Below are 23,111 nucleotides of genomic sequence, written 5' to 3' on the forward strand. Positions count from 1 at the left end.
TACAAATTATACTATCAAGCATGGAGTCACACCCTATTGAGAAATACATTTCATAGTTTTTTGCCTGTGGTTCTTAGGCTGAACCCCTACTGGGACTACCCTGAGGGTTGAAGTAGGAAAGTAGGATGTTGGTTCAGATTTGCCTTGGTTACCTAAGTGCTCTAATACTACTACCTCAGCCATTCCCTCAGAGTAGCCCCTGAGTGGAGAGCCACTGTAGTTCCAACCCATCTCCAATTACACCTATCTCCAGCACTTGCCTGGGAAAATTTGCCAGGGCCTCCCGTGCTTCTGACATGTTTGTGTCTGACTCCACATTATGGGAGCTACACCTGCAATGGCAGTGCCTTTGCTGCCACCAGCTGGCAGTTTGCACTGTGACTTCAGCCTCAATTAGGGCTACTTCAATTAAAGCCATGCTCCCACTAATACGATCTCATTATGAAGATATAAAATATATACAGGTATATGGAAGATGCATAGTATGTGGCTTAGAACACATCTGGAACCTTGAATAGCTAGCAAATATATACAGGCTAGAATTTTTAAAATGTATATGAGTGTATTGGCTGCATGTATGTCCATATACCACATGCATACAGAAGCCAGAAGATGGCGTTGAATCCCCCTGGAGTTGTGAGCTTCCACATGGGTGTTGGGAACCAAATCTGGGTCCACTGGAAGAGCAGCCAGTGTTCTTAACCATTGAGCCATCTCTCCAGCCCTAAGGAATTCTTTAAAGGTTAGTTTTTATTTTTACTCATGTGTGTGTGCACCTTCATGTGTATATTCACATGTGGATGGGTTCCTGTGGAGGCCAGAAGGGTGTGTCAGATTCCCTAGAGTTATAGGTTGTTGTGACCTGCCCAATACCGGTGCTAGGAACTGAACTGGGGTCCTCTGGAAGAACACAAAGCACTTTTAAGCACTGAGTCTCCAGTCCCCAGGGTACTAGTTTTTATAGGGAAAAATGGCATAATTTCAAGCCTATAAAAAGTATTCCCTTTTCTGTAGCTGTTGGGCACCCATCCTAAGACCAAAGACACTCCCTTATGTGACCACAGTACATCTATCAAAATCAAGAAATTGATATTGACATAATGCTTTTATCCAATCTGTAATTTCCTTTTCTGCCTTCCTCTCTTGTTTCCATGATACCTGTTATAGCAGTTTTTCTCTCATCCAGATGATACTTTGAGTATTATTCCTATCTTTTTTATATCAGTTCATTGGGCTGTTCAGTCTCCAAGGTTCTCATTCTGAGTTATAGTGAGGTGAACATGGTCTCTAACTCCAGATTCTTCCCTTCTCCTATGCAAGCTGACTCTCAAACTGCTTGTCTGAGCTCCCTCTTAACAGCCCAAGTTCTTCACCAAGACCTAGCCATGTAAAGCCACCCAGCTGGTTTTTCTTCAACCTAATATTTACATTTTCTCTTATAGTCATCTGCTTACCACCCAGATTTCTCCAATAGATTATAATTTATTAGTATTGAAAACCTTTGGGGCTGGAGAGGTGGCTCAGCGGTTAAGAGCACTGACTGCTCTTCCAGAGGTCCTGAGTTCAATTCCCAGCAACCATATGATGGCTCACAACCATCTGTAATGGAATCTGATGCTTTCTTCTGGTGTGTCTGAAGACAGCTACAGTGTACTCATATTCATAAAATAAATAATTTTTTTAAAAAAGAAAACCTTTGTGTTTCCCCTAGAGATGCCATTGACATCTCTTAATTACCAATTAACAGCCAACCCATAACTAACAGCTCTAGTTGTTTAACACAGATTCACAGACATTTAACAGGATTAAAACTCAACTGTGGGGTAGAGAAATTAGTTGCTACAAGAGTATTTCTTTATATGCCTTTTGTTCATCCGGAGATGATCAGTTGTGAAGCCAAAGGCCAATTTATTAAGAATTGAAATATCAGTCTGTTAAAAATAAATTTGTTTCTTATCTCTGGGAAGATGCTATCCCATGGCTTCATTGTGTTTGTAACTTTTCTCCAGGTAAAGGTAGTGGTATTTGATAAGACTGGAACTATTACCCATGGAACCCCAGTAGTGAATCAAGTGAAGGTTCTCGTGGAAAGTAACAAGCTATCACGCAATAAGATCCTGGCCATTGTGGGAACTGCAGAAAGTAACAGCGAACATCCTTTAGGAGCAGCTGTAACCAAATATTGCAAGCAGGTACAATTTTATCTTTCATCTTTATGTTATCATCTCTTGTGGGAATGATACAGACAAAATCTGGGCTGGCCTTTGACTCTATTTTATGTATATAATTAGTATGAGGCTAAAGAGAATTTTATTTTCTTATCTAATTGAATGGTTTGGGCTGGGAATGTAGCTCAGTTGGTAGAGTGCTTGCCTAGATGCTTGAGGCTCAGAGTTTGATCCCTGGCACCTCTAAAGTGAGCCTGTTTAATCCCAGCACTCAGGAAGCAGAGGCTGGCAGATCTCAAAGTTCGAGGCCAGCCTGGTCTACAGAGTTCCAGGACAGCCAGGGCTACACAGAAAATCCTTGTTTCAAGAAACAAACAAAAAATTTCAAGGTCATCTTCATTACGTAGTGAACTTGATCCTAGCTTAGACTGTATAAGACCTGTCTCAAAAGTAGTATGTACAACTGTAAACATAAAAAACAAATTAATTCTGATCTTATCACACAGTAACCTCTGAATAACATAAAAAAACAAGATAGAAGTAATATGTACTTTGATAGCATAATTTATATAATAGAAATGGAACCCTCACTCCTTTCCCCCAACATAATTTCTCTGTCCAAAATTTAATAAATGATATCCACGGTTTAAGCTCTCGGCTAAGAAACTAATTTTCCTAATCTTAAAAAGACAGTATGTGTTTTTCATTTGGGAATCTCTAACTAATTTTTAAAAGTGAGTTCTTGCTCAATGGTTGGGACACTTTTATTGATTTTTTTTTCAATTTATAAATTTTAATAAACAATTTCTGGTATGTTCACAAATGTATGTTAGTGTAATTTATTTAATTATGTAATGGTTTAATTTAGTTTAGTCATTAATGTATTTTTCTCTGTGTATGTATACACACCTGAAGTGGGTATTAGATACCTTGAAGATGAAGTTACATTTCTGAGCTGCCTAATGTGGGTGTGGGAACCCAAATTCTAGTCCTCTGATGGAGTCGTGTGTACTCTTAACTACTGAGCCATCTCTTCAGCAAAACCTCATTCTTTGAAGAGCAAGATTTTCCTATACTGTCCAGGCTGATGCTAAGCTCCTGGGCCTAAGTGCTGTTTCTGCCTCAGTTTCCACATGGCTGGGCCTATAGACACGTGTCGTTGCACCTAGTTTATGATACTTTTTTGTTGCTTTTGAGACAGTGTCTTATTACACAGCTGGGGCTAGTCTGGAACTTGCCTTATAGCCAAGTAAACCCTGAACTTACAGGACCTGAGCACATTTCCATCTTTTAAGTGCCAGGATTCCAGGTGGATGCCATCATGCCCACCTGCATTTATCATTCGAAAGTTTACATAGAAACTCATACAACGACTTTGCTTTTTATTTTATTAAATGAACTTTCCCTACGAGGAAATCCAAGTCTACCCCATTGTTTTGTTTATTGTTCTATGAGTGGTGTTTTGTTTTCATTGCACACTGAGCATTCTTGCCAGTTTCTCCAAGTCTGTCTTTATGTTAAACATCTATCAGTGCAATTGTTATAATAAAGGATGCTCACAGTTTCATTTTTCATGAATATTACTAACATTTATACAAATGGTTTTATCCGTTTATGCCTGCACCAAAAATTTTGAATGCCTGTCTTTTTTCATTCTTCTAACACTGTTTTCCTAATTTAAAATACTACACCATTTGTTTGTTTGTTTGTTTGTTTATTTAGTGTGTTGTGTTTCTGTTTGTTAGGAGCTGGACACTGAAACCTTGGGTACCTGTACAGATTTCCAGGTTGTACCAGGCTGTGGTATTAGCTGTAAAGTCACCAATATTGAAGGTTTGCTATGTAAAAGTAACTTGAAGATAGAAGAAAATAACATTAAAAATGCATCCCTGGTTCAAATTGATGCAATTAATGAACAGTCATCAACTTCATCTTCTATGATTATTGATGCTCCTCTCTCAAGTAAGTTGATTTCTTTGTAGTTGTTTATAGATTTCTCTTTTTTCAGCTTTTTTCTTTTTTCCTTGTTTTTCATTTTTTTCTTTTTTTAATTGAAAATAGATTCTTCTCTCTTACAATGCATCCCGACCACAGTTCCTCCTCCCTCCACATCTCCCAGTCACCCCACCTCCTTTTTCCACAGATCCACTTACCCTCCATCTCCCATCAGAAAATATCAAGAGACAACATCCGAACATGACAAAGCTAAATAGAATAAGACAAAGCAAAAGTCTTCACACCAAAGTTGAACAAGGCAACCTAGCAGGAGGAAAGGAGTCCCAAGAACAAGCAAAAGAGTCTGAGACACATCTGCTTCCACAGCAGTCTCACAAAACACCAAGCTAACAGCTATAACATATATACAAAGGACCTGGTACTGACCCACCCAGACCTCATGCTTGCTGCTTTGGTGTCTGTGATCTCATATGATCCTACTTAATTGATCAGTAGGCCATGTTCTCCTGGTGTCCTCCATCCCCCTCTGAGTTCTTTAATATCTCCACCCCCTCTTCTGTGGGATTCCCCAAATTCTAAGGGGAGGGACCCAATGGAGACCTCCAATTTAGACTGTCTGCATAATGAATGTCTGGGTATGGGTCTCTGTACCCACTCCCATCTACTGCCAGAGGAAGCCTCTCTGATGACAGCTGGGCAAGGCACCAATCTATGAGTACAGCAGAAATCATCAAGAATTTCATTGATTTTTTTTTTCTTTTAGACCAGTCATGTTAGATTCCACCCTATGTCCTTGGGCTATTCAATCTCTGGACCCTGACCATCCATTCAGTGTCAGAGATGGACACTGTCTCATGGCATGGACCTCAAGCTAGATCAGACATTAGTTGGCTACTCCTGCAAGTTCTAAACCACCATTGCATTACCACATTATAGAGGCAGGACAGAATGTAGATTAAAAGGTTTGTGTCCACATTTTTCTTTGATTAGCCTGCAGAGTACCTGCCCACACCAAAGAGACTAGAATGTAGGGGTGAAGGCACCATGCAGGCACCAGCTTGACCTTTACATGTTCATGAGCTGTGCAGATATAGTCCTTGGTAATGGGGGGCCCCCCTACTGTCAATTTGTGGAGAGCAAACCTCTGTCCTAGTATCATCCTGGGTTGTTTGGAGATCTCCACAGGACCCTCTTGGCCAACAACTCAACCAAATATAACTTAGTCCTATCACTGGAAGCCTTGCCTGGCTATTAGAGATAGCCAGTTCAGACTCTGTATTCCCCGTTGCTTAGGAGTCCTCACTAGGATCACCCTCATAGATTCCAGGAAGTTTCCACTGCACTAGGTTTCCACACTGCCCCCATCTGCTCCTCAGTTCCATCTCATCTCCCACTACCACCTGATCCCTCCCACCCCCATCCCCACCTGCCCCGGTCTTTGACAATGAGTATCAATTGCAGATAGCTTCTTGGTTAAGGGTAGGACCCCATCTAACTTGAACTTGTGCAGGTTTATGCATGCTGCTGAAGTCTGCGTTCATATGTGCATCGGTCCTGTTATATCTAGAAGGCACTCTTTCCGTGGAGTCATCCATCACCTCTGACTCAAATATTTCTGCCTTCTCTTTTGCATAGATCCTCTAGTCTTGTGGGGATATCCACAATCTGCATATTGTCCAGTTGTGGATCTCTATGTTAATTTCCATCTTCTTCAAGAGGAAGCTTCTCTGATGTGGGTTGAGTGAGGTGATGGTCTATGGCTATCATAGTATATCATTAGGAGTCATTTCTATGTTCCTTTAACAAAATAATAGCATTAGGTTTTACCCTGGACCCATGACCTTTCTAGTCTCGAGATCTTGGTCACTTTAATAGTACTGGGTATGGGTTCCATCTCACGGGCTAGGCCTTAAGTCTGATTAAAAAGTGGTTACATCACTCCCATACCATGCGTGCCACTATTGTACCAGTATGTCTTACAGACAGATCATTGTTGTAGGTTGCAGGGTTTGCAGTTGAGTGGTGATATTGATGGCCACCTTTCTCCTCTAGTGGAATGCAGGAATGCAGAGTACCTTTCAGTACCCTGAACTCCAGTCAGTAGGAGTGAAGTTTCTAGTTGGGCACCAGCTCGACTTTTCCATGTTCTGTGATATAAGTAAGTGTTGTCTTCAGCAATAGGTAGTAGAGGGCACCAAATAACCTCGGCAGCAGCCTGTGGTGCTTTGGTTTTTGTTTGTTTTGTTTTTGAGGGCCTAGGGGGTTATTCCTTTTTTGGTACCCCTTTATGGTCTACCATTTCTATTCATTATTTCATTTCCTCTTCTCTCCATGCAGTACCCTCACCTGCAAACAGCATCACCCTGTTTATCTTTCTAGACTTGACTTACATTTCTTTTCAGTGACACTTTGCCATATGCTGATAGAAATCCTTGCTCGTCTTAAATTATATCTGTACTTCATTTCTGTTCTATTAGACAGACTACACAATAATTAGTTCCTAACCATTTCTGCTTCTCTGTGACTTTTTGTGTATGGATGTCATATTAAGTAACTGACATATAGAACAGTCACTCACCAGCATCACGTTCTGGACTGTTAGCAGCACTATAAAGGGTCATCAGTGAGGACAGAGGTGTAACTCAATGGTACACCTCTCTAATCCTGTCCTCTGCTTAACATGTGTGAGGCCTTGGGTTGGATCTCCAGCACCACTGAGGGAGAAATTGGGAGCTAGGGCTAAAGAAAGAGGCTGAGTTAGTGGGCTATTGCCATAACCCAGGCAAAACATAACAACGGCTGAGACTAGTGAGATAACAGTACGGTTTGTACGAAGTGGTCAAATGCCAGGTGTGTCTTGAAAAGCAAGCTGAAAGATTTAATTACCAATTAGATATATAGAATATGAGTTAAATAAGAGTCAAGGGCTGGAGAGATGGCTTACCAATTAAGAACATTGGTTACTCTTCCAGGGGACACATTTCAATTCCCACAAGCAGCTCACAGCTGGCTCTTAACTCCAGTCCCAGGGGATCCAATGTCCTCTTCCGACCTCCCATGGGCACTGCTTGACATGATACATAGACATACATGCAGATAAAATACCTATATACATAAGAACCAACTTTTAAAAATTAAAACAGAAGACTCAAAGCCATGCCAAAGTTAGTGGCCCACCATTTAGATGATGGAGTTACCATTAAACAGGATAAGGAAGACAAGAAGAACAGTATTGGAGACAAGATCCGGAGTCCAGTTTTATAGAAGTCACATTTGGATGCCTGTTAGCTATCTAAGTGCAGATATCATAAAATTGGAATTATTAGGCAGGCAATTGTCTCCAAGGGCCTGAAGATCCAGGAAAGTGATTGAATTAAAATAATGAGTTGGGAGTCATTTGTTTTGAAGATCTGTGGTATCAAATATAATATAATTACAAGTTACACGCGATTGTTTAATTTTTGAAGTTAATAAAATTTAGTTTCATGCAGAATCCAGCTCTTTAATCATATTGGCCCTCAACATATTGGCTTTATGTGTTGGCTAGTGGCTATAGACTTCAACAGAAAGGTGTAGAGCATTTCCATCATTGCTGCAACGACTGTTCAGATAGCACTAACATAATCAGACAGTTTACTAACCTAAAGATCACTGGAGCACCGTGGGAATGCTTCATTAGAATAGTAGAGACTAAAGCTTTACTAGAATGCGCTCAAAAGAGAATGGGAAGAGGTGAGTTAAAAAACAGCTAGTAGAGGGAGTGCACAGAAGCAGAGATGTGACAGCTAGAGCGGCAAGCTCAAGAGAGGCTTCTTCTGTTCTTAGAGATAGGACAATATGCAGCAGAGATGGTAGAGAAATGATTATTCCAGAAGGAGAAAAGAGATTAGGCAAAGGAGGGTAACCTAGCATACAGGTTGAGAGACTGGCCTCCAGCAGGCACAGGCTTTGTTTATAACAGGGAAAACAAGGTGTACGCACCTAGGATGCAGAGAAGCTTGCTGGGGCAATTTAGCCATGACAGATTCTCTTTTGATAGCAGGAATAGTTGCATCTTGAGTAAGAATGGGAGAGGAAAAGTTAGAGATTTAAAAGGAGAGGCAATTTCAAAACAGTCATCCTGAAGAAATAGATAGAATGCAGTAGGGAGATACAGTCACACATCTGTCCAACAGAGATAAGAGCTCACTTAAAATTAGTATGGTGCACACCTTTAATTCCAGCACCCGAGAGGCAGTGACAGGTAGATCTCTGAGTCTGAGGTCAGTCTGGTCTACAGGGTGAGTTCCAGGACAGCCAAAGGTACACAGGGAAACCCTGTCTTGAAAAACTAAAACCAGCCAAACAAACAAAAATTAGTGGTTACAAGTTTAAAATGAGACATAAGTACAGTTGCATATTTACATGCAGCTACAGACTTTCAGCTTCTGATTCACTGTAAGTATTTGAATCTTGGTGGACCGTCAAAGAGACAACCCCAGTAAGAAGGGAATCTCTGAGCTAATACATTTTTACCCCTCCCCCAACCCTGGGTCTTGCTGGAGATTGAACCTAGAGCCTCACTCATGCCATTGAGCTATATCCCCGGCCTTTGAACTGGCATGTCAACACTGTGATGGAATTTGCTATTCGGAGAGGAAGTTTAAGGACATTTGAATGTCCATAGTAGGGTGGGCTCAGAGGTATGGAAGAGTAGAATGTATTCCTGGAAAACTTGAAAATCACTGTTATAGGTTATATTCTACCAAAAATGCACTGCGACTGCAAAGTTAGACAGGAAGAACTTGCCTCACGAGATGGATTTAAAGGTTAAGTAAGCTTACTGAATGTTATTTCTGTACTTCTAGATGCTGTTAATCCTCAGCAGTACAAAGTCCTCATTGGCAACCGGGAATGGATGATTAGAAATGGTCTTGTTATAAGCAATGATGTGGATGAGGCTATGATTGAACATGAAAGAAGAGGTCGGACAGCTGTGTTGGTGACAATCGATGGTAAAGTTCCTCTGAAATACACTGACACAATTGTGATCTCAGTCATTGTTTTCTGTGTCTATGAGGCTAAAACTATGAGGTTTATTGCAAAGAGGCTTGAATTCGAAGTTCAAGTATTACAAACTATGATTCTTTCTAATTAAGGGTTTTCTCAGCAGTTGTAGCACATGTACATGGGAGCCTGAGATAGGCAGATCCAGACTTTATGAAGATTCTATCTCACAATACCAACCAACCAACCAAGTCAGCCAGGCATAGTGGTACATGCCTGTAATCCTAGCATTTAGAAGGTGGAATCAGGAGGACTAGTAGTTGAAGGCTAGGCTTTATTGTGAGTTCAAAGCTAACCTCTGCTAAATAAGACCCTGTCTAAAAAAGATAAAACAAAAACAAAACACTAAATTGGAAAAAAAAAGTCAGAACAACCTCAGATTAGACCCTAAGTTTAATTCCCAGCACCACAAAAGGGGGGAAAACCCTTTTAAAATGTACATTGCAACTTGACATAGTGATACACATCTTTTAATCTCAGCACTTGGGAAACAGAGTTAGGCAGAATTCTGTTAGTTCAAGAGTAGCCTAGTCTACATAGCAAGTTCCAGGACAGCCAAAGCTACATGCTGAGACCATGTCTCAAAAAAATCCGTTTTCTTGCATTTTTTCACCTTTGTTCTTTTCTTCCCTTGCCTGAAAGTTAATCATGGATTTAAAGAAGATTAAATGGCAGCAGTTAAATAATAACAGCAAAATAGCATTAATAATCTCACCATTCTAATACAGCACAAGTTTTACATTTAATGTATTCTATTGCCAGTTTGTTGGTATATATATTACTGTTATTTTTACTTTCTTGCGTTTGTGTATATGTGGTGTGCATGCATATATTTGGGTGTGTTAACATGTGGGTGCAGGTGCCAGATGTTGGATATCTTCTTGATGGCTCTCAGCCTTATATATTGAGGCAAGGTCTTTTGCTGAATTTGGACTGGTTCCTCTAGTCATGCCAGCCAGCTTGTTCCAGTCATCCTTGTCTCTGCCTCTGACATTACAGGCAGACAGCCAAACTCATCCAGCTTTTTACCTGGGTTCCACAGATCCAAACTCTGGTTTCATGTTTCTGTGATAGGCATTTTACCTCTGAATCTTCTCCCCAGTCTCTTTTGTTGTTTAAGATGAAGTCCCATGTATCCCAAGATGGCCTCACACGTGATGTAGCCAGGAAAGACCTTGACTTCTGATCCTCCTCTCTACCTTCCAAGTGCGGGGATTGTAGTTGTGCACTAGCACACCTGGTTTATGTGGTACTGGAGATTGACCCTGCGGCCCTGTACATGCTAAGCAGTTACTCTACCAACTGAACTACATCTCCAGCCTTGGACCACTCCTCATATGTGCACTTTATATGTAAAATTTACGTCAATAAAGTTGAATAGAATTTAAAATCTTATTTGGGGGCGTATGCTGAAAAGATAGTTTAGTGATTAAGAATACTTGCTGTTCTTGTAGAGGATCAGAGTTTGATTCTGAGGACCCATGTTGAGTGGTTCAGAGCTGCCTGTAACCCTAGCTCCAGAGGAGCTGTCTCTCTCTTCAGGTGTCTGTGTGCATACTTACATACAGACAGACACCAACATATACATACACATTAAATCTCAAAAAACCTTTACAAATCCTGTTGGAGATGTAGCGCAGCAGTACAGTACTTGCCTAGCATGCTTGAGGCCACGGGGTTCATATCTAGTGCAGGATCCTGAGTTCAAACTATAGCTTCACACACAAAAAAACAACTAAGATTTCTTATACACATATTATTGTATTGTGGTTTATTTTACTTGAAGAAATATTTTTCATTGTTATATAATTGTATTATGTATTTATTTCTGCAGTTCTAGAGACAAAACACAGGACGGTATATTCTGGGCATGCACTTTACAAATATGGCTACACCCCATAATCTTCATGCAGTATAACCATTCCCATGTTGAAAATTTATTCTTTTTACTTGTACTTTGCTGTATATATTGTGTGTATGTATGTATGTATGTATGTATGTATCTGTCTGCATATATCAGAGCACATATGTTCCACAGTGCGTAGATGGAGGTCAAAGGACAGCTTGTAAGAATCCTTTCAACATATGGATCTTGAAGATCAAACTCAGATTATCAGGCAGCAAGCACCCTAACTTACTGAGCCATCCATACTGGCCCTAAAGTGTTCTTGATATGTCACCATAATAGTGCAACAACCATACATAAAGTTTTACGTGCTTCCTATTTGATAGAGTACATTTCTAGTTCTGAGATAATTTACTCAACATTTGTAATCCTTGCTAAGTATGAAGGTAGTGACTTAATTTTAGGTACAAGAAAAGGCAGAAGATAACATTTTACTCCATTGTAGCATGTGTGCGCACATACACACACACGCACACAGTAGCCAGAGAATAGTAGATGTCTTGCCTTGTCACTCTCTACCTTATTCCATTAAGGCAAGGTCTCACAGTGAACCTGGAACTAGCCTGACGGCAAGCAAGCCCCAGTGCTCCTGTCTTGACCCTACTGCCCAGGATTAAGGTTTCAGAATTTAAATTTGAGTCCTCATGCAGTTTCCCCCTAATATAAGATACTAGTTTTATCTCTGTTCACCTATTAGTTTTTCATGCTCTTTGCTTTTAAATTAGCTAAAACATGTTAATACCTAAGTGAAGTTTTTTTTAAGTGTTCAGTGACATCATTCCATTTTCTTACTTCTACCTTCATTAAATATACCTCCTTTATGAATTTTCCACAGCCAAATATGAAAGCTTATCATAGAACATGTGATATAAAGTTTGTATGAGATCAGGATGTTTTCAGTTAAACCAGCTCTCAACAGCTTAACAAAATTCATTTCTTTCTGAAATTTCATTCCATTAGTTATCCTGTTAGTCTTCATTAACCGTATTTCAACTGTTTTTCTGCTCTTCCTGTATTAGATGAGCTCTGTGGCTTGATTGCTATTGCTGATACTGTGAAACCTGAGGCAGAGCTGGCTGTACACATTCTAAAATCTATGGGTTTAGAAGTAGTTCTGATGACTGGAGACAACAGTAAAACAGCTCGGTCTATTGCTTCTCAGGTAATTAACTGGTTTACTTAGTTATTGGGATAGGAACATGTGCTAACATCTGATTCTAAATATATAATTTTTTCTTCCATTTAAGTGCTAAGAATGTCACATTACTTATTGTTTGCATTATTATCAAGTAGATATTCTTAACTGCTTAAAAATAATCAGCATGATATGGTAGAACGACCTTGTATGTTACTGATGTAAGTGAAAAGGTATTTGCTTAGTTTGCAGGATATTTGAGTGACATTTCTGCACACTGGTTTCTGTTGATGCTTCCTTTGAAATGATGCACATAGTTTTCAGCAGTGCTGTCAAGCCTTCAACATCCCCTGCTGTAAACGAGCTGCTGCATACAGGTTCCTCTTTGATCCATTTTGGATGCCACCAGTGAGACTTTTTCTTTGGCATACCATTTTTTTTGAAAGGTCATAACAAAATTGATTTAGAACTGGATCACTTGGCCTCTCTTCTTGTTGCCTCCCAGTTCAAAATTCTTGCATCTTTTACTAGCCAGCATCCTCTTAGATCTGCAGTTTGACTCAACATACTCCAGTCTTAGCATAATCTTTGTAGTTTTAGCCTTTTTGTGGAAAATAGGCATAGTCTGCCCACCATAGCCACTCTGTTTCCTGTCATAACGCCGCTTTCCCTGGGCATACAAAGAATCCTTGCCCTTCTTATACTGGGTCACCTTGTGGGGTTGGTGCTTCCCACATTTCTTGCAGACTCTCCAGTGGGTCTTGGGAACGTTCAACATGTTCACAGGAGTGCTGTCAGCTCAGAAAGAGTGACATACCATTTTTTTAAGCCTACATTTGTTTAACCTCCAGTATTTTTCAGTTAAAAAAAAAAAAACCCAACAACTTAGAATGCCTTTTCTCCTAGTAGGTATGTATGCAGCACCAGTGTATATATTTACATGCATGTGGCACACAGTGTGCATAGATCAGAGGACAAACTTGTGGGAGTTGGTTCTCTCCTCTACTGTGTGGATTCTAGTGACTGAACTTGGGTTATCAGACTTGATGGTAAATACCTTTACCCACTGGGCCATCTTGATGGCCCCTTTCTAGTAAATTACAGAAGGATTGTATGAGCACATTCTTATGTAGGAATATCAAAGCGTTTGTAGTGTTTTTCACATTCCCTGTCAAATTCTCCTGCATCACTTTTTTGTATATATCTGTATACAAGTATGGAGTTCTGCTATTTCAGCACCAATTGGATCATTTTACAGTTAATTTAGTGTGATATATATGTATGTATGTGTGTGTATATATAAATATACAATAACATATATGTGTTGTGTGTGTACATATATATGCATACATATATACATATGTATATATACATATATACACAAATATATATATGTATATATATACATATATATACAAATATATATATGTATATGTGTATATATATTCAATATTCCCCAGGTTTTAGCATATAAAATTATTTCATTCCTTCTAGATTGCTGCATGAAATTCTATAGTATAGATGGATGATAATTTGTTACCATTCCCCTAGTGGTAGACATTTAGGTGGTTTTGAATTTTTTAATTTTTTAAACAGGCAATAAGAAATGTCCTTGACATATTTTGACACAAAAGAGTCTGTCCAGAATATAGTTAAAAGTTGTTTTTTTTCCAGAGCAGATGATTTGCACACTTTGACAAATGTTGTCCACCTGAAGACAGTGTTATTCTGTATATACAAACAGTGCAGAAAATTGCTCACTGGCTGGAGAGATGACTCTGACATTAAAAGAACTAGCTGCTCTTGCAGAGGACCCAGGTTTGGTTCCTAACACACACAGAGTAGCTCACAACCATCTTTAATTCCAGCTATAGGGCATCCAGCACCTACTTCTGGCCTCTGTGAGCACCAAGCACTTGTACAGTGTTATCACATACACACAGACAAAACAGAAGATAAAAATGTATAAGTCTTATTAAAAAGAATGTCAGGGCTGGAGAGATGGCTCATCAGTTAAAAGCACTAGCACCACTTCAAGAGGACCAGCACCCACATAGAAACTTACAACTCTCTGTAACTCCAATTCCAGGGCCTACACCCTCACACAGATATACATGCAAGCAAAACTCCAATGCACATAAAAATAAATAATTTTAAAAAATAAAAAAGAAGAGTGGTTATTTCTCTCCATTATCACTGGATTGCTTTTAGTCTTTTAAAATGCAAATATTTGGCAGGTTAAAAATGATGGCTTATTATTCTTAGCACAGCATTATTTGCAGGGCTTAATATTACTTCCTGTAATGAACTGAGTATTTTCTTCTTATAGGTTGGCATCACTAAGGTGTTTGCTGAAGTTCTACCTTCCCACAAAGTTGCTAAGGTAAAGCAGCTTCAAGAGGAGGGAAAACGTGTAGCAATGGTAGGAGATGGAATCAATGACTCTCCAGCTCTGGCAATGGCAAATGTTGGAATTGCCATCGGCACAGGCACAGATGTAGCCATCGAAGCAGCTGATGTGGTTTTGATAAGGGTAAGTCCTGGAGCTCCTGTGGTGCAGTGAGTTATCGGGCAGAAATTATACACCAAGAGTAGGTCCTGTGGTCTGAGGTGTGAGGAATGGCAGATTGCCTGACATGGTTAGTGGTAGTACTGTAAACATACTGTGTAGTGATCCTGCCTCGAGTCCCATGTTCCTAGCTATGAAGACACAGAGTTTGAAGTAAACAGATAGATAGTCTCACTACTTACATCCTGCCTTTCCCAGACCAGTAATACAAATGAGAATCATAGCTCCTGGTGTGAAAAATAAGATTTAACAATATAATTATCTTGCAATAATATTCACTGACATTATTTAAATATTCAGTCATTATACTAGCACGCAACCATGAAAATATTTTCAGAACCCTCAAAAAAAATTCTAAAAAAAGTTTTTCAACCTTGACTTAAGGCTTAGCAGTATCTTAAATTTGTGTTAATTCCCAGTGTGTCTCATGGCATACATAATTCTGTTGTACAGCGACATGTAGAGACGGTCCTAATTAATTGGGATGTCACTAATATCACTGATCTCTCCTCTCAGAATGACCTTCTGGATGTTGTGGCAAGTATTGACTTGTCAAGGAAAACAGTCAAGAGGATTCGAATCAATTTTGTCTTTGCTCTCATTTATAATCTGGTTGGAATTCCCATCGCTGCTGGTATGCGAGTCTTAACAGTTTTTTCTTTTGTAATTAAAGCCATTAGATACCTATGACATTGGAAGAATAGACTTAGTATTTTTAGTTCTAACCTTAGTTTTTACATATATACCCTGCTAGTGTTGTGAGTGGCACTGTTAAAAGCAGTAATGTTCAGCAAAGTTTATTATAGCCTAAAAGTTTATAAACATCTTAATACTTTAAAAAATTTCCCTCTAGTGTTATAATTTGAAAATTTTCACACCTAAGTAAATGTTGAAAAATGGTACAGAAGATCTGTGCTGACACACAGCTATACACACATAATTAAAATTAAAAATAAATATTTTTAAATTAAAAAATATATAATTTATTTACTTATTCACTTACTACGTACAATGAATTTACACATAGTTTTGATACTTAAATATAACCACTGTTACCATTTTAAATTTCCTTCCATTATTTTGACTCTGCATCAATTTGCTCTTGTCACGTAGTTCTGAATTTTCTGCTTTTCATGTAATGTTCTGTTGTAGTCAGCAGGTATTCTTTTAGACTGGGAGATCAGGTGACACAGACTGTAGGAATATGAGCAATAAACACTAACAGACTTGTGTAATAATTGTCTGTGACTTTCCTACATTAATAATGACAAGAGAGAACATTCTCAGAGAACTAATAAAAATGAGGAACTAATAAAATAAACTTTCTCCTTCTCTCTGGCTTGAAATGTAAACTAACTACAGAGATGTTTAGCCCAGGGGCACATAAATGCTGACAAAGCAGTGTTCAGTAAGATTAAATCATGAAGCAAAAGTTTTTTTTTAATCATCTAAGTGATTACTGTAAGAAAAAGAGAAAAATCCAGGCATGCTCATACAATTAAATTGTCAAATCTACATCCACATAAGAGCAACCATTAAAATGTCTGCTGGAACCCCGTATGTTTGGACATGGCGGCTCTCATCTATAACTCCAGCATTTGTGGGGCAAAGGCAGCAAGTTCAAGGCTAGCCTGGCTATAGCGTGTTCCAGATGTCAGGACTACATAGCATGGCATTGCCTTGAAAAACTTAGAATGGCAGATGGGTACATACACACACACAGACAGACTTAAATTTTAACTTAAAAAAGTTGACTCACGTATGATACTGCATGCCTAATTTAATCTCAGTCTTAGGAGTCAGAACTTGCACAGTTCTCTGTGAGATTGAGTCCAGATAGGGTCCCATAGAGAGACCCTGCTGGAAGGAAGGAAGGAAGGAAGGAAGGGAGGGAGGGAGGGAGGGAGGGAGGGAGGGAGGGAGGGAAGGAAGGAAGGAAGGAAGGAAAAAAGGAAGGAAAGAGAAAGCAAGTGTGTATGGTTTAATAGAGCTTGGCCTTCCTGGTGCAGGGTGGCTGCACCTGTGCCTATGCGGGGCTTGGGGACTGAAGGACAGCAAGGTGGCTGGTGTCTGGGAATCCAGGTACACTAGAGAAGTGATGAATACCCAGCTACAGCTGTCAGCACACTGCAGTCTCTCCCCTCTGGCTTGTACCCTAGGGAAACTCTTAAACATGAGTACAGGAAATATGCACAAGAATATTTATGGCAGCACTCTACTAAGGAAAACTTGACAGCAGCACACATCTCCGCAAACGAGAGGACAAAACGCTGAAGACATAACTAAAATTGTGCATGTCTTAGAAATGTGTTGATAATTCGTTTAGTATTGCCTACTCTAATCCAAATTTGTTTCCAGGAGTTTTTCTGCCCATTGGTTTGGTATTACAACCCTGGATGGGATCTGCAGCCATGGCCGCTTCATCTGTCTCTGTAGTACTTTCTTCGCTTTTCCTTAAGCTGTGAGTACCATGGCACGCTTCTGTTGCTATTTCATAGGCTAACAGCCAGTTTTTCTTAGTAGGCTTGATTCTTGTGTTGTTGGGGCATGCCAAAATATTTGTGTATATGTGTCTGACGTGCACACGTGTATATGTAGGTATGTACATGTATACACAGGTACAGAGAGGTCAGAGGTCAACATTGAGTGTCTTCTATTTTTCTTTACATCATATTTTGAGTTAGACTCTCTGACTGAATTTGGGGTTCACCAGGTCAGTTAAACTGGAAGTGAGCCTCAAGATTCCTGCTTCACCTCCACAGCGCTAGGATCACAGGTGCCAGGCACTACAGGCTGTTATGTGTGTGCTGGGGATCCTAACTCAGGTTCTCAGGCTTGTATAGCAAGCACTTGATCCACTGAGCCATCTTTCCAGACTCCCAAACAACTAGGGTGGAAGGATGTGGGGAGGAACCCAGGAAGGGGGACCAGGAGGGGGGCAGCATTTGGGATGTAAATACATAAATCAATTAAAAATAAAGTTTGAAAGAAAAGAGAATTATTAGGTAGTAACTACTAAATATTAGCAAGCTGCGTGTGGTGGTACACACTTGTAATCCCAGCATTCAGAGGAAGGGGTGAGAATCAAATAGTCTAGCCTAAGCTACATAGTAAAGATACTGTCTCAAAACAAAAAGAAAAGGCTAAGTAGTTGTTATATTTTAGTAGTGTATGCACTGCAGACATAAACCCAAAGTGGAGCTCAGTGTCATATACTAGCTTTGAGAAACAGGACAGCATGAAGTTCTTTCCAAGCAAGTTTCCTAGCAGTAGCCACTTTTGCATATTTCACACTGGACAAATCTTCTGTTTGTACATACAGCAAACATCTAGCTAACATTTGGTTGCTTTAACTTTACATCCAGTTACAGGAAACCAACCTATGACAATTATGAGTATGAGTTGCGTCCCCGGAGCCACACAGGTCAGAGGAGTCCTTCCGAAATCAGCGTTCATGTTGGAATAGATGATACCTCCAGAAATTCTCCAAGACTGGGTTTGCTGGACCGGATTGTCAATTACAGCAGAGCCTCCATAAATTCACTGCTGTCCGACAAACGCTCCCTGAACAGCGTTGTTACCAGTGAACCTGACAAGCACTCGCTTCTGGTGGGAGACTTCCGGGAAGACGATGACACCACACTGTAAAAGGCCTTGGGGGCTGTTGCTAGTTGAAGTTCATGTGCACTGACACAGCACTTACACTGATGGAGAAGCATCTTATGTCAATCTCATGCTCTTATGTGCAGGACTCTCTCTGAGTTGTATTTGGTAATAGCAAAAATATCTTTCTCAGGGCAGGAGCTCTGAGCCTGGCATTATCTAAAATAAATTCCCAGCAGTTTTTGTTTGTTTTATTAGGGATACAGAGGGTAGAGAAGTGAGTTTTAGAACAAGCTTTATAGTTAGAAGTTGCTAACTTGTTGCTAATATGGCGGATCATTTTTATTTGGCCAACATTTTAAAAAGTGCCCAAAGACAGGATGATTAAAAATGTGAAGATTTGAGAGCATGATTTTGAGGGTATTCTTGAGCCTGCATCCTTGCCCCACTGGGGACCAATGGCTTTTAAAGCACTGTACAAAGCACCTAGTTTAGAAGGAAACAGTTGCTACTGTCTCAAAATAGATGTGCCTTATTTATTGTAGGCTTGCTTTCACCTCATAATTCCTGTGTCCTTGTCCTTTAGTTCCTAAAAGCCTACAGTATGGCTATTGTCACCTTCTTTCAAGTGAGCCAAGTTTAGGTAGTTTTTTCTTGAGTAAAAATAGCTGACAACAATCACTTGGAATGAGGCAGGAGGATTACAAGTTCAAAGCCAGCCTTGGCTATATACACTAAGACCCTGTCTTAAAACATTTTTGTAACTGACAGCTCTTCTGAAATCTTACTTTTCTAGTCATATTGTGTAGCTCAGAAGACCAGAAAGTCTACAGAGTTCTGTACTCTTTTGTTTTTTCACTGTTGTCAGAAATCTCAAAATCTTCCTTCAGTTTCCCTAGCTCTGTGCTAGCTTTCAGTTCTCTCCTGCCAAGTTCAGCTTTGTTCATAGTAGATGGAGTCTGTCCATCAGTCCCAGTCTAGAAACTTAACATTTGAACCTCTTTCAACAAAAAAATCTTCAAAAATTAACACTAATATGTTAATATATACGGGGCACATAAAAGTACTTGGAACTCACTAAATTCATCTTTTGGAATATAATCACTTGGCTGGTATATTGTAACTTAACATTTTAGTTACCTCATGTTTTAGGTGACTTATCAAAATGACTTTAAAATATTTTTATTACACAGAGATGCTTTTATCAAAATACACACAAAACTGTAATAGAGAAATTCAAATATTCCTGGTTTATGATACCTTGTAGTCAAGTATGTTGTTCTTTCATTCAAAATATTTGTGCTTATAAACTCTTAATCTTTTATTTTCATGCCATACTTTATGCCAGCTACTGGCATAATGCCTAACATATAATTTGTGCTCTGAAAATGTTCATTTCTCCTTTTCAAGTCAATATTGAGTATAAACAATCATTTTTATATTACTGGATTATAAAGTGAAATGGAGAATGGGTTTTGTCCACTCCACCACCTTTCTCTCTTATTTCTTCACACCCAACACCCCAAAACGTTTACATTTTTCAATGCTGTCTTTCCAGATTTGGAAAAGACTTAACTTCTATCTTAGCTATCTTAGAGAGGTGAAACTTTGATGAAGGTGCTATTAATCTAGAAAGGCAAACCTGTTTTAATGAAGTATGAATAAGTTTATATGCTTAAACTGTATTTTAAACCAATACTTACACTGTCTTAAGAGTTTGAGTTTGTATATTTGTTTCTTAATTCTAACAGATCATCATAAGTCATTGGCTTTTAGAAGAAAGAGCTAAGCTGGAGATGTATAATACTTTTTCTTGCTCTGGATCCAAATTGAGAACACAAGTCCCCCAGTCATCAGCCAGTTTCTCTTTCTGTTATGTATGTGTTTTTGAGTCCTCCTCATGTCTCCATGTCATGCTGTAGGACAGCGAGAGTAGCATTTTAGGTCTCACTACCAGAAAACCTGTTTGAGAGAAGCTGTATTCCTAGGAGAGGAGGGCCAATTAGAGAGGGGATCATGCACATTGCTTTCATTGGCCACTAGTTTAAGTAATAGCCACTGCTCAAAACAGGTTTGGTAAGTGCGTGTGTGTGTGTGTGTGTGTGTGTGTGTGTGTGTGTGTGTGTCTATACATACATACATACATACATACATACATACATACATACATAGACAGAGAGACAGAGACAGAGACAGAGAGGAAGAGAGAGACTACATCTGTTTTGAGGTTCTTTATATGTTCCTTGCCACTCTTCTGTTCTCAGTCAGCAACCATTGTCCCTGTCCTTTATTGTCCAGTGCTAATGTGGATTCAGCTAGGGGCCACCTTTTAACTCAAATATCCAAAGATGCCTTTTGAATTTAAATATTATAACACAACTAGAATATTTACTCTTGTAGTTTTAAAAGTATAGTTGTTAGGTGTGAAATAGAAATGTTGCTTTTCCTACTTTAGTATCAACATTTTAGGAAGTTGAATTTGATGCCTTATGAACAAATAATTTTATATTATGCTTTAATTTTTTAAAAAATGTTCTTTATTCACATAGTTTAGAGAATGATTGAAATAGCACTATAGACAAGATGTTTCCAAAAATGTGAGTGTGCATATATTTCCTGTACACAGCTTAAAATCAAAATGGTATAGTAGAAGATTTTTCCATTACATGTAGGTTCTGTTTTAAAATTATTTTTCATAATATTTATTTTACTCTATTTTGTTATTTCTTTGTATGAGGCATCTGGTTAAAGTTTCTGTTTCTTCTTCTTCTTCTTCTTCTTCTTCTTCTTCTTCTTCTTCTTCTTCTTCTTCTTCTTCTTCTTCTTCTTCTTGTTCTTCTTCTTCTTCTTGTTCTTCTTCTTCTTCTTCTTGTTCTTCTTCTTCTTCTTGTTCTTCTTGTTCTTGTTCTTCTTCTTCTTCTTCTTGTTCTTCTTCTTCTTCTTCTTCTTCTTCTTCTCCTTCTCCTTCTCCTCCTTCTCCTCCGTCTCCGTCTCCTTCTCCTTCTCCTTTTCTCCTCCTCCTCCTCCTCTTCCTCCTCTTCCTCCTCCTCCTTCTTCTTTTTTATATAGACATTCCTGATAATCACTCCTTTGTGTTATTTTGTTGTCTGTATTTAAAAAAAAAACTACTTCTTTACCAAATATAAGCATACAGATTCATGCCAAATCTTTACCAACTTTTACACTAACTTTCTTAAATTCTTTAGTTTGGTATGAGTCACCAGATAAAACACAAAGCATGAATTCTTATTTCTTAATCACATTAGCTTCTTTAGTGACTTTGATAATAATTAACTTTTGTAGCCAGAACCAGGTGTCTCAACCTTGTGTTTTTAAAGAAATGGATTGTAAAACTTTGGTTAGAATCCAAAACAGGAGCGGGCAACTCTGTGCAATATTTCGTTTCTGTAGTTTAGTTTATTTTTTCTCATACGCATGTAATTGATATTTCTGCCGAAGATGTGCCTTCAACTTTATAATTATAGTGTTGTTTAAAAAAATGTTGTCAAGTGTCGCTATGTTAAGTCATCCAGGCCCCCTTACCAGCAGTTCCTTGCTACCCTTGCTGTGTTATTGGGGTTGTCTGGCAATTGTTTCAGCTGTAAATCCATGCTGTATCAAGATCAGAGGCAGCAGCACACATTCAAGTCGGGGAAAGAAAATTTGTTGTCTTTCAGATCCCACTGCTTTGCTGCTGTCACTCAGAACAAGAAACAAAGGAACATGTATGGCCTCTTCTCCTTTGTAGTATCTAATAAATTCTTGATACAGTATCTACCCTACATGAGATTTGCTTGATTTGGGGGAGCCCTAGGCACTGTGAAGATCCCATTTACTGCCTGAACTTTTCCTGGGGAAACGTGAGTAAATGTCCCCTCACCACAGATAAAGCACTAACAACAAACAAAAGGCCAGCTTGCTGAGCCAGTGAGTTTATTTGGTTTACCGGCAGGAGCATAAGTAACCCCAAGCAGCTTAATTACTGAAAGTCTCACACCACAGCTGTTTTGTCACCTCCTGACACCATGTGCAGCTGGACAGAAATCTATACAGCTGGGAGGGACATGCAGGAGCCAATGGCCGAAATCTAGTGTGAGGATCTGAGGGCACTCCTCATTTCTTCACAGAAGAAATGACTAGCCAGATCTTGGGGCTCTTATGAGTAGTCCCAGCTGCCATGCTTGAAGGAGGATAACAGTCAACCCTACCCAACATGTGTTCACGAACCCAGCATACCCTTAAATTTACAAGGCTTTAAAAAAAACAACCCTCAATTGTGAGAGTTAATTTCCATATCCAATGTGTGGGATAATTCAGTCAGAAAAGGAAAGCTAGGCAGCAGGATGGACGGCTCGGGATCGCGCTCTTATGTTCCCAATTCTCATCCCTTTCTGCCTCTTCAGAAGGCTGTGCAGTGAGCAGAGCAGCAGTGCAGCTGTTGAGCTTTTGAAACCTTCCATCTCTACCCAAGTGAAGGAGCCTTTGTCCTGGAACTGCTACGTTAAGACCTTAGAGGTCCTCAGACTGAGGATAGATACTGAGCAATAGAGTTGTCTCTGCTTTGAATAGGACCTACCAGTGTTGCTGTGCAGTTTGATCTTTCAGTTTATAGAAAGGGATCATGGATTGGAAGGGAGTTACAAAAGGCAAGTCCCCTTATCCCCCTTCTGAGACAGCACTTTCTGTTGTAACCTTGGCTGCCCTGGAACTCTCCATATAGACCATGGT

At 39.3% G+C, this 23,111-nt stretch overlaps 2 protein-coding genes across 3 annotated transcripts in view; one reads left to right on the top strand and one right to left on the bottom strand.

Moving 5' to 3' along the window:
- Positions 1-22,165, top strand: part of Atp7a (ATPase copper transporting alpha) — a 99,540-nt gene extending 77,375 nt beyond the window's left edge. For both annotated transcript variants that reach the window (XM_034485395.2, XM_076918634.1), the window contains exons 16-23: positions 2,010-2,192; positions 3,914-4,130; positions 8,972-9,118; positions 12,096-12,238; positions 14,541-14,744; positions 15,297-15,414; positions 17,139-17,241; positions 18,146-22,165. In XM_034485395.2, the coding sequence (XP_034341286.1) occupies positions 2,010-2,192; positions 3,914-4,130; positions 8,972-9,118; positions 12,096-12,238; positions 14,541-14,744; positions 15,297-15,414; positions 17,139-17,241; positions 18,146-18,428 (1,398 nt within the window). In that variant the 3' untranslated portion in view covers positions 18,429-22,165. The remainder of the gene's footprint in view (positions 1-2,009; positions 2,193-3,913; positions 4,131-8,971; positions 9,119-12,095; positions 12,239-14,540; positions 14,745-15,296; positions 15,415-17,138; positions 17,242-18,145) is intronic.
- LOC117694470 (large ribosomal subunit protein eL42-like) lies at positions 12,675-13,054 on the bottom strand. Its single transcript, XM_034485394.2, has one exon. It carries the CDS (start codon positions 12,987-12,989, stop codon positions 12,675-12,677), a length of 315 nt encoding a protein of 104 aa, XP_034341285.1. The 5' UTR covers positions 12,990-13,054.
- Positions 22,166-23,111: the final 946 nt, after the last annotated feature.

The sequence above is a fragment of the Arvicanthis niloticus genome, chromosome X, assembly GCF_011762505.2.
Source record: "Arvicanthis niloticus isolate mArvNil1 chromosome X, mArvNil1.pat.X, whole genome shotgun sequence".
Classification (NCBI taxonomy): Eukaryota; Metazoa; Chordata; class Mammalia; order Rodentia; family Muridae; genus Arvicanthis; species Arvicanthis niloticus.

What these genes read in the sequence shown, in the direction of transcription:
- LOC117694470 (XM_034485394.2), bottom strand. Translation starts at nt 12,989, where the DNA reads ATGTTGAACGTTCCCAAGACCCACTGGAGAGTCTGCAAGAAATGTGGG.